We start from the raw sequence: 18,413 nt of genomic DNA on the forward strand, positions 1-18,413 counted from the left end.
TTTAATGTGAAACCAAAAAAATATTTAAAATGGATGGAAGGCTTTAAATCAAATATTTTAAATCCTGTTCCCCTAAAAACTATTTCAACTCTACAATTAAAGTTGGAACTCATGGAAAAATTAAATGAACATTTTAGGTGTGCAAGATAAACTTGTTCTGGAAGATAAAATTGTCAGATTATTGAAGATGATTCTCTGGGACTCCATAAACATTGGCTGTATGTGATCAAATAGCCACAAGTAACAAAATAATTAGTGGCAGAATGAACTCCTCTTATTTGCAACTTTTTTAAATCCGCACCAGACAGGACTGTATGCCGTTCCCAAAGGTGACCCAGTAAGGATTGGCAACCAGTTCAAATTAGGCCAGAATTGTAAATGTTGGGTTTCTTACCAAGAGGTGGGAATCCCTGTTGTTTGCAAAGACTCTGTAGAGGCTGATGATACCATTTGGCTTGGTGGGGAGGCTGATGCTGACTACAGCAGAGGTAGCCTGCACCTGGAGAAAGGTTGGGGGATGAAGTCCTTCGGGAGGTGCTGGACCTGTTCGGCCACGGCTCCAGGAGCTGGCAACTTGTCCTGCAGAATTCACTGCCCACACCTGGGGGAGAGGCAGCCATAACACACTGAGTAACATGCACCGAAAGGATGTCTTGTTATTGTATACAAAAATTAATTCAGAACTTTGCTTTTCAAATGAAAAGCACTGTAGGTAGGGTCCTAAACTGTATTTGTTGAAAAAAAAAAATGTTAAGCCCCAAAGGAACATATCTTTATAAAAAAATTACAATAGAGAGTGAAACATCAGTGTTGCTTTCTGATACCTAACCATATTTATTCAGTGAGTGAAAAATAAGTGACTTCTTCCCATATTCATGCTTTCTCTTTTGTGAGCTGACAATAACAAAATCTGCAAAAAGGAACTTTACAAAATGTGATATTATACATAATTTATAACGTTTATAAAATGTAATATTTATTTTTTTCAACACATTTTGATAAAGTACTGATAAATAATTAACTTTGAATGCTGAATCATGCATTATACTTTTGACATAGTACACCTACAATCACAGTAAGCAAAGGAAAATGTTTCTGTACTGAAATTTGTTGAGAGGGTTAACAGGAATTCATTTCTGATTCTCTTTATTGAAGCTGATACTACACTTTTAAATAAAAGCTGACCTTCACGTTGGGCCTATTCTGTGTATTTTATCAGAATGGTAACTCAGAGACAACTTTCCAAAGGGTTCACCTAACTAAAAAAGCTCTGTACGTAACAGACAAACCTCAGCATTTATTAAAACATTTCTTGAACAAATCTACATGAAAATTTAATTTTACCTTAATGAAGGAGTAAATTAACACATGGAAGGTAAGGTAATCTTATTTATCAGAAAGCATTTGTATAATTACACATGAATACCATAAAAGGTCAGCTGAGGTCAGCATTTGCATGAGTAAGTAATTTGTAGATTGTCAGAAGTAATAGACAGAACAGATGGATGTGCGTGCATATAGGGTTAAATTAGCCTCAATAATAGCCAATTACACTGTGATCAATCAGGATGATAGATCTAAATGGCAATGTAAAGAGACTCTCTAAGGCATTTGCGGTATGCACATTCTATACTAACCCATAGTGCTAAAGCTGCAATCTCCCCATGTGTCAGCAAAACTGTGGGTCAGAGAAAGGCTAACATGTCAAGTAAAGGAAGCAAAGGTCACTGCAAAGAGATTGGCTAAATCTGACTTGTTCACATATTTCACAATTGCTTTTTACTACTTCAACCTCTCATGATTACACATGAAATAATTTTTAAGAGTAATTAATACATTATTTTTGGTGCTATTATGTTGATTTCTGAAGTAATAAATATACAGTGTATATTGTGAAACGCTAATATGTCAGGGATTAATTTTGCTGAAAAAGTGCTGCCATCAATGGTGCAGTGTTGCAACATGGAAAATGATCTCAAATAAAGTGAAAAATGTTTTGGGCACTATAGGATAATCCCCATGTTTATTGTTCAAACTTTTATTCATATTAGAGTGAAATTGAATAATTTTACAGTTGTATCAGTAAAAAAGTTTTAGCCTTGATGCTTTATTTTAGAATAAACTAAATTGATGGTGTTTGAGCATCTTTATAATAGAAGGAGAAACTTCCTGAGTTTCTGAACACCATTCAGAGCATTCACTCAACAAAGACAATTCAATCAGGCAAACTAGGAGCTTTAATATGCCCTTGAGAGGAAGCACAGTTTTACTGCAGGCTGCACGGCATGCATACTGATAAATAATTACAAGAAAATAAAAAAAACAGCTTTAATTGATGGAGGTTTGTTAAAGCAATTTGGTCATTAGTGAGTCTGTACTGATCATTTTCACAAGTGGTTTCAAGTAACAGGAAAGAAGTCATCCGGCTCGTGCTCTCTTGAAAGATTTTTTTTTAATTATAGTATTAGACAACAATAAAATCTCTATCTTACAAACTCTGTATAATTTTCATTTGGGAAACTTGTCCTCATTGTTCATTAAATGCATTCATTGTATTGATACAACATGCCATTAAAATAATAATTTGATTTATGAAAGGAATAACCAATCAGCAAAGTGTGATATTGGAGCCAATTCTTGGTACTTCTATGTAACCATCAGTTTATAAGGCAATAGAATTATAACCACGTAAACAGGTAATCTCTTTAATTAACTTAGAAATTAATGGGAGCAAAAACATGATTACCTTGCCTTGAAGAAATAACCTGCTAAATAGATCTGATATGTAATTCTAATATTGTGAACGTGTTGACTTAACAGTGAGCTATAAAACCTTATGTTTCAGGGCTACACAGGACTGGCAATCTCAATACTGATAGATTACAGTGATAATGACAAGTAATACTTTATTTTGTGACCTTTATATTCAGAGGTTACAGTAGGGAGCCACATCTCTGAGTGGGAGCTGCAAATGAACAACAGTGTTTAATTCAAGGCTAAAATGTAAAAAGATGGAAGTAAGACTTTAACATTTGACAGATAGTCACATTATATTTAACAACACTGTTAAAGGAAATCTGGTTGTCACAAATCTTAATGACAGGATTACTGCCAAGAAAACTTCAAGACCTCAGACTAAGAAGAGACATCTTCCAGCTCCACAAGTATTGGGACAAGTAAGTCAAACCCGCAATTTTCTTTACAATAAAAATAAATTGTGTTTGTGCTCATGGAATTAATATGAATGGTAATTAATATGAAAGGCTCTGAAAGTAAATTTAATTTTATTTATAAAAATAAATTTAGCATTCACAGATCTGGAGATGTTTCTCTTTTATAGCCTATGACTTACTGTAAACAGTAAGAACAATGATTTTATTGTGCTGCTACAAGATCCAGAAGTTGTTTTTTTAAATGGATTACAAAGCTGTGAGATAAGTGAGATAGTAGTTAACTGTAGTGCTCATTAGGTTGGGAATGTCTTTATAAACACAGTATTAGTAAACACATTACCCACAAAAAGGCAGAGCTATGCAGGAGTATAACTTTTGCAGACAATTTAAGACTTGATATCCTATGGGTATATTTAGCAACCTCCCTGGAGACAAATAGCAGACTTTAAAAGGTCTTTCCAATATTTGTAATGGCTGAGGGCAACAGCTTATTCAATAGATTCGATCATAATCATCTGTGCTTTCACAGCTCCTGATTTATCACTTTGCTTACATTTGGTCATCAGTCAGTTTGCCGGCGAGTTGTCATAAATTATGTCTCATAAATAAAAAAAAAACAATCAACCATACTGTATCAATTCATCTCTGTTCTGATTATGCATCATGTACCTGACAATCAAATGCTAATGCTAGTTTTGTTGTAAAGGGTAGGCTGTCAATTAGACAGCTCTTGTAAAGTAAATCAGCTCTATGTACTCAAATTAAATACCTGTCTGCATGCATGAGTGTTAAAAAACTATCACACCTACTCTGTAGCTCCAGGATGTTAAGGTTTCAACTAGAAATAGTCTCCATACTTTTATCCCCACACTTCTTAGACTGACAGCATAAAAATATGGATAACTGTGGGGCAATAAAAACATGCCATAGCCAAAATGAAGGAGGAGAAGAGAGATACAGTATATGTTAAATCTTAATCTTATTAATCTGAGTCCCATCTTCTGGGCTATTATGGACTTGAACAATTAGAAATACAAAATTGGAGAAAAAAAATTCTCAGATCCATCTGATAGTTGTAAAAAAAGTTATCTAAAGTACATGAAAATTTTCTCTGATCTGACAGAGATGTTTAGTTTACTCACTACTGAGCAATTGAGTCTATCTTAGATTTCACACCAAAATAGATAAATATAGACCCAACACATATTTACCTGATAATCATACTCCGTGAATGGGCGCAAGTTTTCATCTTTGAATGACATTGTTGTGTTTTTGTAAACCAGGACTGCAGCTGAGGTGGTATCCATAATGATGAAATTTCTTCTGTACAGCTCAAAGTGGAGAATCCTTCCATTGGGTTGTGTGGGCATAGTCCATGTTATCAAAAAGCCAGTCTGCATCCCATCTGAGGCTTCCTGGAGTTCAATTTTTGGTGCAGGTTGATTTGCAGGTGGAGCTTCCAATGTCTGGACTAAAGCCCAGTCACTTGAAGCACAGCCCAGTAGGGTACAAGCCTCTACTCTTACTTCATACCTGAGGAAACAGCAAACACACAAAAAAAATAAAAGAAACCAATATTTTAAGATTATGCTCCACAGCTTTTTAAATTAGGCTTTCTAGGATCAACGTTTTGGAAGTTATAGAGAGCTCTACAAAATTGTTTCCACTGTAGCAATAAATCTCAAGACAGAGTTGTGGGTTACTGTTTCCCTCCATTTTAAGAGAAAATGTGTATGTTCCTGTTTATTACTCTGTTCTTAATATTCATGCATTTGTGAGCTCACTGTTATATTTTTGTAGGACAACTAGACATATTTTTTGTTCAGTCTTCCTCCTTCTGATTATAGCTTCTTAGATATTAGCTGCAAAATATGCTTCTTTGTCTTCTGCGTGTTTCTCAAGTGTTCTGTCTACCAATGAGGGAGTTGTTCTGCCCTGCGGTCTTTAAATGTCCCTAAAAATGGCCTGTTTGTTTCTCTGGAAACACATTAGGCTTGAACTAACCCACTCATCCATTAAACTGGCTAAAAGTTTAAAAATGTACACTTTACTTCACATGATGCATCTTAATTCAAGTGATGCTCACATATTTTAAAAATGCATACTCAATGAGAAAAAAGAATTATACAAAATTGGGTTGGGTACTTGATCTTAACAATATTGCAATAACTTCATAATGCAGCCATTGTTTATGTTCCACAGTTTCTTCAATTTCCACTGTGGTTTCAGGGAATCCCTTTACGCTCTTTCAGAATTCATTTATCACTCACTCAGCTAAATTGTGACATTTCAACTATCTTATCTTGGAATGAGATATTTTTAAAACATTCGCAATGCTTTTAAAATAGTTTTTTAGGAATCAACTTTTTAAATTGATTTTTTCTAACAAAATATAACTAGAAAACTAAAACATGATATTACCACTACCCAGCCCACCTTCCTGAGTGTTTCTTCCTGAGCACCTTAAAAAACAAACAGCCAAAAAGGAACCCCCATGCAACAATACTTTGCAACCACAGCAGCCCTGCAATCCACCACTACAGCCAATATTAATTCTAGCAATCAAAGGTTCAGTATAAATGATATTAACACTCACTTGAAAACTTTTAGCTGCAGTCATGCAGCCACTCAGATCCATTATTTGTATTTGCCACTGAGAGGGGCTCTAAGATGACTCACAATTTACTATTAATACTCACAAAAAACATGACTTTTGTTTACTAGTCTAATCCACAAAAGTATAATTTATCATGTTGGGTGGGGACTGAAATGAATGTAGATCACACCTGGTTGCATTCATTTGCAGAAATTGTTTTTATGTAAAGAGGTTTAGTATTGCTAGTTAAAACATTGTGACAGCAAGATTAGAGACTTTCTCTCGGCTTGAAAACCTGTTAAATGATTGCCTTATTTTCTTTCACTTTGTGAGCTCCCATTTTCATTTGGTATATCATTTGTTCTTAGGCTTCCAAGTAGTGGAATTCTAGTAACAATTGTAAGGAGTTTTCTTCTCCACCCTATTAAATCTGCTTGTGTTCAATAATCGGTCTGGCTAGCAGACTGGAGTGAGTCCTGTGCTCGCATGAATTGATATTACCTTCCGAATGCTTCAGAATTTGATATGAAGTACAATGATGATAGTTTAGAAATTTTATGGACAAAAGATACCAGCATTTACTTTTATCAAAGTGCTGGAAAATATGGGAAAGAAAGGGACTGGAGATGTACCAAAGGACACCAGTTCATCTGTGAAATATGATCTGGCTTGGGTATAAATGATTCACTGAAACCTGTAAACTGATGTTTGCAGATATATTTTGTATGATTATCAAGAAGAAATGGTGGCACCAAGGTGCAGTGGTTAGCACTATTGCTTTGCTGTGCTGGGGCCCTGGGTTCCATTCCTTGAGTGCTATCTATGGTGTGTTTTTATGTTCTTTCAATATTAATGTACAGTAGGTTTCCTCCCACACTCCATAGACATACTTGTACTATAGGTTAATTTGTTTCTGAGAAAACTGGCACTGTGTGTGTCCTATAATGGATTAGTGTCCCATCCAGGATGCATCCTGCCTTCCAAACGTTGCTTGTTGAGTTAGACCTAATGTTAGGCATCTCCATGTGTTTTTTTCTGCTATAGAAGTTGTAATCATAAAGATGGGAGTCACTTTCTCCCAGCAGAGATTTGTTGCTGCCTCATTGTTTTACTTTTCTAAATAATGTAGCAACACCTATTTTCAATTCCAACAAATATTCTGTTAATCCCAAGCATACAGTTAAAACAGTATGTGTAGAGCCATTTTTACCTGCATATTTTTTCAAAGGCACCGCTTATTTTAAACTCACAAGACGATGTTTATTCAAAAGCAGAGGGAAATCGAAGATTAAAATTAAAAGCATAATTGAAGTAATGAATCAATGGACACTAAAATGACCTTACTCTGTTTCATCAGTACAAAGGAAGCAATTTGATGATCATTATTCTCAATTTTGTCCCATAATAAAATGATTTATATCTCTTCAAGAAGCTAGAACATTTGACATACCTGTAGTATGGCTTCAGGCTTGATAGAGGGAAGGACCGGCTAAAGTAGGCACTATGGTTGGGAGGAAAGACAATGCTTTTGATGTTGGTCTCTCCTGGATCCCGTTTGAAAATGGTATAGTTTAATATTTCCCCATTGGCTCTAGCTGGAGGATCCCACATCACTAGAACATCACTGGAGCTTGAAGCACGCAGTTTTGGGGGAGCAACACCAGAAGGGGCTGATGGATTTGTCCTTGCCTTAGCGACAGGGCTGGTTGTGCTTCCCTGACTATTGCTTGCAGTCACAGTATAGCTATATTCAATACTTGGCAGCAAGCTGAAGTCATGATACTCAGTGTCCAGTCCTGCATAGATGAGAACACCATTCCTTCTTAACTCATAACTCTTAATCACTCCATTGGCATGTAGAGGATCTTTCCAGGTGATTTCTACAGACTCTGACCCTGTCACCTTCAGTGTGGGAATTCTCATGTTGGAAGGTGGTGCTTCCTTTGTATAAGAGGACTTTGGTGAACTAGAGGTACAACCACCATTTGTACATGCAATTAAGATGAACTCGTATTTGGTGTAGGGTTCTAAACCAGTAATCAAACTGTATTGCTTCTTCCCACTGTAATGTTCTTCTCCATTTATTAGTAGTGTGTATTTAGTTATTTCTCCATTCTGAACCTTTGGTGCGGTCCATGAGCTATTAATTTGCGTTGAAGTAATGTTGGTCATTAAAGGTGGATCTACAGCTGTAGGACTTGCCTCTAATGTTATGATCTTAGTTGGTGGGCTGGTAGTACACCCTTCCATAGTACATGCAATAATTGCATAGCTGTACAAAGTATAGGGTAAGAGGCCTTCATCTGTGTAGTTGAATACAGTGGCATCAAAACTGAAAGGATAAACAAAATCACCTTTCTGTATTCTGTAAAATTGCAGGATCCCATTGACTTCTTCTGGAGGGGCCCATGAAACAAATAGCTTATGAGGATTCCTTTCCACATATCTGATGGTTGGAGCAGCAAGGCCTTTTGGAGGAGCCTGTTTAGTCTCCACCATTAGCCATGGACTGTCTGTGTAGCCAGCTGAATTCCAGACTCGCACTCTGAACTCATACTTTGTCCAAGGTGTTAAATTTGTGACATTGTAGAAAAAAGTATCATTGTCTGTGTTATTTTCGGTAAACAAGACATTCCCTTCAAGAGGGATTTCCTCCATGCTGATGTGCCTGCCGCCCCTAGCAGTTCTGTAGATGACCTCATATTTAGATATTTTCCCATTTGGTTGGGAAGGTTTTGTCCACGTTAGCTCAATGCTTTGGGCTTTAATGGACTGGGTCACAGGTGCAGGCTGGGAAGAGGGCAGAGCTTCTTCTGTTCTGATTGTCTGCTGAACTGATCTAGTACAGCCAACTTCTGTGCAGGCCTCCAAAACTAAAGTGTAGACTGTGTAGGGCTCAAGTCTCCTGAAAAGAAACTGCCGAGACAAACCGCTGAATTCCAGGTTGTTGTCATTGAAAATATTGTAGGTCTGTGAACAAGAAAACAATAGGTTAAACATATACAAAAACTGCTTGATACTAACAAAGACCACATAAAGAATTTCTTAAATTTCCAAATAACATATTAGTGATAAAGAAAAGAAATATTATGTTCTGGTTTTGATACATGGTCAGTATCAGTTAACATTTACAGTCACTTTAAGAGAACAGCTAGGTTCTAGGTGTTCTGCTCTATCTATCTCTTTCTTAAGGGATCCTATGGAATCAGCTTCAACAATCTGACCAGGATTGTTCCAGACCCTTTTTTCTCTAAAAACATTGTTTCTGTTTTTTTTTTTCCTTAAATGTCCCTAAGCTGCATTTGTCTTAGTGTCACGAGAGGCTGCTAATCTTAAAGTCACTTAAATTACCTTGTTAAATGTACTTGAATCAAATCTGAATTTTCACCTTACCTCACAATATATCTTTGTTTACCATTTTTTTTAAAAGAACCAGATTTATTAGGGAAAGTCTTTGTAAGGTTCCATTTGTCAATTTCAATAGATTGCCTATGGAATCACAGTCACTAGACAGAAATTGTCAGGCAGTTAGCTGAGAATAGAGCATTTTTTAAAATTCACATTAATCATATTTCAGATTTTCTTCAGAAAGCCATCTTTTTTCTTTACTGAAGGATTACAAAGAGACCCTCCCTTTTCTCTTATATTGCATTTTTACAGGGCCTAATCAATAGTTATTGATTGCTGTATCTTTATCTCCATTTTAAAACTCTTATTTAATATACTGTACCTTGATTATACCATTGGGTTTTAAAGGTTCAGACCATCTCAGCAAAAGTGCTCTTCCATTTTCTGTTTTCTCCAAGGTGAAATTGCTGAGCCCACTAGGAGATGCTTCCAGAGTGCAAATTGATGTCCATGGGCTCGAAACTGTCCCAGCACTGTTCACAGCAACTACATGTAGGTTGTATGTTGTGTAGGGCTCCAACCCAAAGACATGAACTTCTTGACTTGTTCCCTAAAAAGCAAATTAATAATTAAGGATGAAAGTGGTTGGTGAAATTGGGGAAACTCAGCATTTGTAAAATAATTACTATGTATTCCAGCAACTCCTAAGGCTTGTGTGTCTAATTTTGCAACAGGTTAAAGGATAAACAGTACTGTGGAGAGGATGGCAGTCCATTATAAGGCACACAAACATCCATCACATCACATGAAGAGAGCAATTTAAAGACACCAATGGATATTTTTTTTTAGGAAATTAGAGCATTTAGAGAAAACCCACATACAGTAGCTACAGTATAGGGACAACATGCAAACTCTATACAGAAGGTACATTATTGACCTCAGAACTCAAGAACTCAAAAACTAAAATAAAATCATTAACTGTGATTTTCAAGACACTTTCTGCAGCCCACCAAAATTTACTACCCATTTTCTACAAATATTTCAGGGTATAATATGCTATGAAGGTTACTCAGACTATTCAAAAACATTTTGTCAGTGACTGAAATGCTAATGATAAGTCTTTATAGACTGACAAAGCAGGAAATGTAATGTTGTAAGTGTATAAACGTATATTGGTTCTTCCCCACAATAAGGGATATCTGACATTTTAAGACCTTTTAGTTACAGCATGTTCAGATATCTATTTAACAGAGTTTCTCTTTCCAAGTTCTTCTACCTTATTGTTTCTATGTCTCATGGTCAGGTCAAAGGGCTCATTGGAACCAATGAGTACTAAATCATAAAAGAACAGACTTAAACAGCTAATTTGCACATACTACACTACATTTTCCTGGAGTCTTATATTATAATGAAAAGAAAGTTCCTTAATTACAGTTATGTGAGCATAACTGTATCCTCTTCAAGTGCTTTAAATAAGTGGCTTGCAGAGGCATTTAGTTGTACTGCCTTAAATGAGGTGAAAGGAAAAGAAAAATACAGTGGTGAAAAAGTAAGGTTTGACATATTTAGACATATTTGACCTTAACCAAGTCCTCACCAAGTTCTAATAGTAGATAAAACAAACTTCATTTTTAAAATAACATACACAAATTCTACTTTGTCATTATTTATTTAAAAAACTAGCCAGCATTCAATATCGTTGTGAGAAAATGTAAAATCTTAAGGGGGTGAACTTGCTTTTTTGCCATTTCTTGTATCTTACTTAAGTAATGCCTGCCATTCCTGACACGTCTTAAGGACATTTGCTACACGGCTTAATGTAAGATTTTCTATTACAGAACTCACTAGCAGAGAATATATAACACCGTCATTCGGACTTCTGAAACTTTTACCTTTTGTCTTTGTAGCAGTAATCAAAATAATTGCATTTAAAAATGACATAAGTATGATCTTTACATTTTAGCATAAGTCATGTTAAATACTTATCATAAACAATGTATACTGTAATTACAATTTTATTTTATCTTGCCTCCCATTTCCCCAAAATAATGTAAATTAATCTAATCTAAGTGTAATTTCAAGATACAGTACAGTCACTTTCCCATTCATCTATTCTTTAATCACTTGAACTTCACCTGAATGTAGTAGTATAGTGTTTTGAAAGAGCTGGAATATGGCTTGCAGTTAGTGTACTGTATGCAGTTTCTAAGTAACCCCAAAATATCCTTTACTTTGCCAAAGGTGAGATGAGCAGTTACATTTGTGCCATACACTACAGCATAAATTCTAGATATTTGGTTGTATTAATGACTAGCATATTAATAGATCAAGGCTTAAGATAATTTTTGTGACTTTCTGCAATACATCTTCTATTATCAATTTCTAAAAACATACAGAAAGCCTACAGTAGAAATTTATATTAGGAGTATTTGGTCTTGTATTTTTTCTTGCTAAATATTTCCTCATTTTCTTTTCGACATATTCCTCACAGTCTTTTTCTGCTCCCTATAAACTGCATAACTGTGTACAAAATCCTTCTTTCCAAAATTTCCCCCCTGAACATTACACAAACTTATATTTTCTTTAGATCACTATTTCTAAATTAAATTATGATATGTTAAGTTGACTCCTCAGAGATGGACAGGATGTTGTAGCAAACAAGCCAAGCAAGACCAGGAATCCATAACTCTATATTAATATGTTGAATCAATTACTTTGATAATTATTGCAGGACAACAAGTTTTCTAGGTCTCTATCCCTATTAAAGGCTTTTTAGACACAAGGTTTCAAACCAGTATTTGATATAGTAGCTTAGTTGAAAGGAAATGTACTCACACTTGTGTACAGTATATACATATTATAATACAAAAATATGATTTTTCCTTATTTCCTATGCTTCCTGAAAGGTTATTGATTTTTAAATTTCTAAGCACTCAGACTTAGTTGGTAAGGCAATACATAAAAGCATATAACATCTAGAGCCGTAAGCTGCAAATTACCATCTTCTCTTTCTCCTGGATTAATCAGGACATTTTACATTAGTTAGCTGATCACAATATCATGGTTGTGCACAAATTCAGATCGCTGCCAACAACATTAGCATAATAAGTGAATGCTTAAGATTCGAAAGAACAAAGCTATCAAAATACATGTCTGATAACAGTTTTGTTTCCAGTCATTTTTAAACTGCAAAGAAGATTAATAATGCAAAAAAGCCATTCCTTAGCAAATGCACACATTTAACTAGTGCCAAAAAATAACAGCATAAGCTCAAGCACAAACTGTAATCTTCCCTAAACAGATTAGACCAAAAAATCCATTTAATTGTTGGATGCTCTGGGACATCTAAAGGTATCTTTTTTGCTGTGAAATATGGAAGACATGTGGACTATAAAACACAAAACATATGCACATTGTCAATAGCAACAGCTGTCTAATTACAGTTTATTTCAGCACAGAGACTTGTTTGCGGCCCCTAGATGGCAATGCTATCAAACACTTTACTCAACATGGATACCTAACGATTAACAACCTGCATTCAGTCATCCAAGACACTCAAGGCAGCCATTAAAAAACAACTAAGAGAATTGATTTTGTTATAGATTTCTAAATAAATGTTTATAGCTTAGATCCCCGAAAGTGGAAGTGTTTAAGTTGTCATTAGCAAAATAGCTTGTACAGTTAAATTAAAAACCCATAGATAGCTAGAAAAAGAGAAAGTTTTATGTTAATAACTAAATTAAAGCAAAACAAAGCCAAAAGCAATGAAATAAATACTATCTGCACACTTCAGGACCGAATCATATTGAAAGTGTTGTTGCTATGTATTCATTCGAGGCCTCTAATAGGAAAAAATATATAATAGTCTCAGAGTCCAAGGTGCTTCACATATGGTTGGGGACACACCCCATTCACTACTGAGCACAACACCCACCTCGTTGAAACAAGACAGCCATTCTGCACTAGCAGCTCAACTTTACAACAAATTGGGTGGGGAAATGAGAATCGACTTTACCAGTTAAATTGCTGGAAAGATTTAGTGATGGCAGATTGTGCAGGACCAATCATGAATTTAGCCAGGACACTGGCGTTTAATGTTTTCTCCACACTTTTCCAGTTCTTTAATCCACTCAGTCTATTGCCTTCAAAATAGGAAAACTGAGAATGAAGGTAGAAGTCAGCACAAACATTCAGATAACTTAAGAAAAGTTAATTTGACAAGGGTTCTGTTTGCCAGAGGCTTCTTGTGTCTTTGCAAAGAAAGCCACCGTCAAGAACTGGGTATGGGATTTGTGACTGCTGGGCGAGTTAAAGTTTTTCATTGAAATAGGTCTAAGTTGTTTTAAATCATCACTTGTCTTCGCTTGGTTAAGGCCTATGGAAGAGGAAAAACTGGATCATTTAAGCAAATGCCTTGTTCAATTAAGTAACAAAGAGGTCAGATTGAAATGCAGAAGACCATGTGAGTTCAATATGCTGTATGTAAACAAATTATTTAACCGACTTATTATATAAACTATTTAATTATTTAATAATTATTATTTAACTTTTTAACTGACTTATTACATAAACTAATAATTATTACATAAACTAGTCAAGATTTCCATTGTCTTCAGGTACTTATTGAAGACTCTCAAAAATTGAAAAGTTGGTACTCTGCTTTAAGAATAATACTTTAATAGTCTGAATTATGGTCAGCCCATAGTTAACAGAAAGAAACATTAACCTGCAGTATGCATATTGATTTTAGAAATAAAAATGACTAAAATACAATAATTTTAATTAAATAAAACAATTTAACCTTCTAATATAACTTACGATGGTTTCTTACTATCATTATGAAAGAAAAATGTTTTTTTTTATAAATGAAAAGAATCTACTACAAGAAAGTACAGCTCACAGCTCCTTTCATACTTTAGTAAATCGGTATTTTGTTCTACCTGTAAAAAGCTTTCATATGCATTTGTATCAATGAAGCTACCATATACTGTATAAAAAAGTCAGATAAATTGATGCTACATTGGTTTATAGAACTTTTATAGAAACACAGAATATTTTAAGTGAAGGAGTTTGCAGATTCTCTTTAACATTCTCTTTTAATGGACTGCTTTGTTATTCATCCACCTCAGCTATTATTCTAGCTTGCTTTTCATTTTTGGTATTGATTACTTTGTGTACCGTTTAGATGCTATTTACACAGAGGCCCAAGGATGAAAACATTTGTTTTCCACAAGATATAATGCCTCATGAGATATTGTTCAGCAGTGTGTTCTATCCAAAATTTATATCAGTAGACAAAACAGGGCTGCTCAGGGACAAGGCTGCAACAAACAAGAAAAATGTGTACACCCACATATAGGTTTTTGACCAAAATGATATTTTAAAATTATTAAATGCTAAAAGTATCTTATCGCACAGGGTTTCAAATCATTTCATGGATAATTTTCAGAACGAATACAAAAGGTAAAACAAGGTCTCCCTTTTCAAAAGGCAAGGTGCAAGTGTATTTAAGACCAACTTTCTAAATCCCCTCTTGGATTAAAAAAAAGTCTCAAGGGAACAGAAGAAAATTGAAAAAAAAAAGAATACGAATGGAAAAATAATCAAGATGAGACTATAGGACATAAAGGTCACTTTCATATCTAGTCCTTGTTATTGTGCACAACCGAAAAAAACTAAAACCATGGTGACCACCAAAATTTCTTACATGAGCTTCAGAAGGTGTGATATACTGTACAGTATGCTGTTGAACATCCATGTGCATGTACATAGGTAAGAAAAAACCCATAATGCACACACATTATATAACAATAATAATGACCAGTGAACATTAACTTGCAATAAAAAGATTTGATGACTAGTATCCCAATTAGATCTAACTGATACATTTTTCTCCCTTTGGATAGTTTTCATTGAGTTTTTATCACATTATATATGGCTGTTGCAATTACTTTGTCCTTCAGTTTTAAACACAGAAGAGTCAGATGTCCATGCAGCTAAGCAAACTGTCAGTACTGTAGTGCTGTGATGCACACTTACATAGAAGCTCAAGAATTAAAGGTGCTCAGAAGAACCCAGTACACAAGAGGGTGGATTCTGGGAAGGGAGTTTCAGCCATGACTAAATTCCTTTAATCTGTGGAAATGTATGTAGTTTAAGTTCTCGGAGAGAATATACAAATATTGTGTTTTACCTGCAAGCAGTGTGGAAGCAAAAGAAGCAGATCTTGGAGAAATGGGGAAGTTATATCCTCAGGTAGTTGATGAGATGTACTATGTACTGTTTAGTACATCATTTCCCACTCATTATTTCAGCAGTTCTGATACACATGTTATGTCCACTTTGCACCCTGTATGCACCCATTTCTAGTGGTGGCCACTAAAGGAAATACAGGAAAGGAAATACAGGCTGCCAAGATTAAACAACTGGTTAAATTAAATAATTGACCAAGTATGGAGATCCCTGCAATAAACTATTTATGTCATGACTTATATGAGTGAAGTATTTGTTTTCTTAAATCCAACTTTGAAAATTTCACAAATTGTCTGGCTCAGTACCAGGTGTTATTTGTTCAATGTGATGACTATTTAAATAAACTTACCATATATAGTAGCTGTTTATATTTTTCTTACAGTACATGAAAGTGTTGAAATACAACAGTTTTGATTTAGTAATATTAAGAGGCATACTGTGCATTGATAGTGGAGTGTTGTGGCGGTAAAGGCTGCTTCCTCACATTTCTTGGATCCTGGGTTAGATTCTGGGTCACATTGTTTGTTCACTTTGCATGTTCTTACTGTGTGTGATTTTACCATGCAAACATTATTTTTTCCTGCCTCCCAGAGGCACTCTGTATAATTGGTGTCTCAAAAAGCAATACCTTGTGTAAGCTATGTGATGGAAACGTATCCTTTCTGGAGTGTGTTCCTGTCTTTTACCATATGCATTCAGGACAGATTCTGCAACCATTACCAGGAAAGAGTGGGTGTCTGATAATGGGTGGTTGAGAGACAGACTTCCTTGTAGTATTTCTGACGAGCTCCATTAAACTGAGACAATTTTAAAGACAGTTTTCAAGTGTCTTTTGCTTGATTTTATCTCAGTGCAATAATGGTGTTAACATTAACAAACCTTTAAGTATTCAGACATACATGTACTCCCTAGTTAATGGAGTTAAATAAACCAAAATGAAATTATGAGAAATAGCTTTTATTAAAAGGATGGTTATTTTATCAAACTAATTCTTATACTGCTGAAAGATTCTTCAATTCTTATACATTAAAACAGGTCAAGCATACAAATAGAAGTTATTAAATCACATTTGATTTCCTGTGAATTTGTAATAAAATTAATAAGAAGGAGCTCATCAAATATTTTCATCCATGAGCTCATTATTGGAAGAGACAGCAGCTAGTCCTGATAATGGAAGGAAACTGGAGCATTCAGAGAAAACACAAGGCAAACACACAAACTTCAAATAGCAGGCATTCCAGTCTGAATTTCACAAGATCCCAATATCTGTGAGACTGCGCTAAATGCCATGCTATGTGTCACCCCCATCTACTTTAAACATACACAAATTTAAACAGCAACTTCTTTGTTTCGCTGAAAACAAATCTTGTTTTAAAACCTATATTTGACAAGTGATAAAACACAGTACTTTCATCTGCACGTGAGAATAGGTTCATAGAAAAAAAGCCCATCAGAAATGGTAACTGATGGCTAACTTGCACTTGATTGCTTCCTTTTTAAAGGGAAAATAAACATTTTTTTTTGCTTCAGCAATTTTTATAACACCGTAGATAGTGTCAAAATTATCTTGGGACAGAAGATGGTTTTAATTAAGAATAACCATGTGTATTTGTCAAAGTAATTATGCTGATTAGCTCAAATGAAAGTTTCTTGACCCTTCCAAAGCACAGTAGTATAACAAATTTTTAAACCATATGAATTTTCATTTAGGAACACTTTCTATGGTTTTCTTTCTGAAAGATTTCATAAATGCGTATGGTTTATGTTCTGATTAAAACATTTTTTTATTAAGTTATTCCAACTAAATAAAAGGTGACTTTTGGAAATAAGGTAGAGAACAAAACCAGTGGGTAACCTGTGAAACTGTAAATCATGTAAATCATGATTACTAATTAACAAAACATGCAGCAGTTATGGCAATTACTTTAGCCAACGTCAGTATGGTATGTATTAGCACTTATTTATGACAACCTAGCTATTACTGTCTCATGATCTCTCATGATCTTATTGTCAACAAAAGTGTCAGTTTATGTAAAGCACCACTACTTGGCATTACTTTGTGAAGTGTTTGAGAACATGTTTCGGATAATAACGTACTTCAATATGAATTGCCTTGATTCAACAGCTATTGTGTTTTGCGGTCTACAAAAGTTAAAATAATATCTTGCTCCTTATACTGTACTTATGAAATGAGAATTTGCTTTCATTTTTTTGTAACACAACTGGCACAAAATGGGAGAAATAATATCACTCTTTTTATATTATTACTGGTATTAAAAAGGTAACATGGTGGCACAGTGCTTCGCATTGCTGTCTCGTAGTGCTAGGGCCCTGAGTTCAGTTCCAGACCGGGGGTATCATCTGCCTGGGGTCTGTATGTTCCCTCTGTTGTTTGCATGGGCTTCCTCCCACAGTCCAAACACATACTGGTAGGTTAACTGGCTTCTGGAAAAACCGGTCCTGATGTGAGTGTGTGTGTTTGTGTCTGTGTGCGTCCTACAAAGGACTGGCATCCTGTCCAGAGTATATGCTCCCTTGCACCCATTGCTTGCCAAGAGAGGCTCCAGCTCCTCCATGACCCTCTACTGGATAAATGGATGGATGGAACAGTCTGAAAAAGTGTAGTTTCTGTAGGAAACCTAGAAGTTTCCTTCCATTCTTACCAGGGCTGTTCACAGAAGTCAATTAAGCTACTGCTATGCTTTCGGACTGCAGGAGGAAACCTGGGCCCCCAGTGGAAACCCACATGACCACATGACCACATGAACATACAAACTCCACACAGCATTCCAGTTCAGAATTGAACCCAGTGTCCCAGTGCTGCTAGGCAGCAGCACTACCCACTGCTCCCCTGTTAGCATTTCCTTCAGCTTCAAATAGACATCCTCCATGTATTTGTCTTCAGACTGGGAACTGGAAGTAAGTTTGAAATAAATTAACCAGTGGAACTCAATGGATTCTTCTAACCACAATTTAAACTTGTGTTCTTACAGAGAACACTTCTAGGTAGCATAACACAGACAGACATTTTTCAAAATTAGAAA

The 18,413-nt window shown here is 35.3% G+C and overlaps 1 protein-coding gene across 2 annotated transcripts in view; it reads right to left on the bottom strand.

Moving 5' to 3' along the window:
- ush2a (Usher syndrome 2A (autosomal recessive, mild)) overlaps window positions 1-18,413 on the bottom strand; it is a 409,409-nt gene that overhangs the window by 23,214 nt on the left and 367,782 nt on the right. For both annotated transcript variants that reach the window (XM_015346259.2, XM_069180084.1), the window contains exons 61-64: window positions 9,500-9,727; window positions 7,220-8,739; window positions 4,385-4,706; window positions 395-601 (exon numbers count right to left, since the gene is read on the bottom strand). In XM_015346259.2, coding sequence (XP_015201745.2) covers window positions 395-601; window positions 4,385-4,706; window positions 7,220-8,739; window positions 9,500-9,727 — 2,277 coding nt within the window. The remainder of the gene's footprint in view (window positions 1-394; window positions 602-4,384; window positions 4,707-7,219; window positions 8,740-9,499; window positions 9,728-18,413) is intronic.

The sequence above is a fragment of the Lepisosteus oculatus genome, chromosome 2 (genome assembly GCF_040954835.1).
Source record: "Lepisosteus oculatus isolate fLepOcu1 chromosome 2, fLepOcu1.hap2, whole genome shotgun sequence".
In the NCBI taxonomy this organism is placed as follows: domain Eukaryota; kingdom Metazoa; phylum Chordata; class Actinopteri; order Semionotiformes; family Lepisosteidae; genus Lepisosteus; species Lepisosteus oculatus.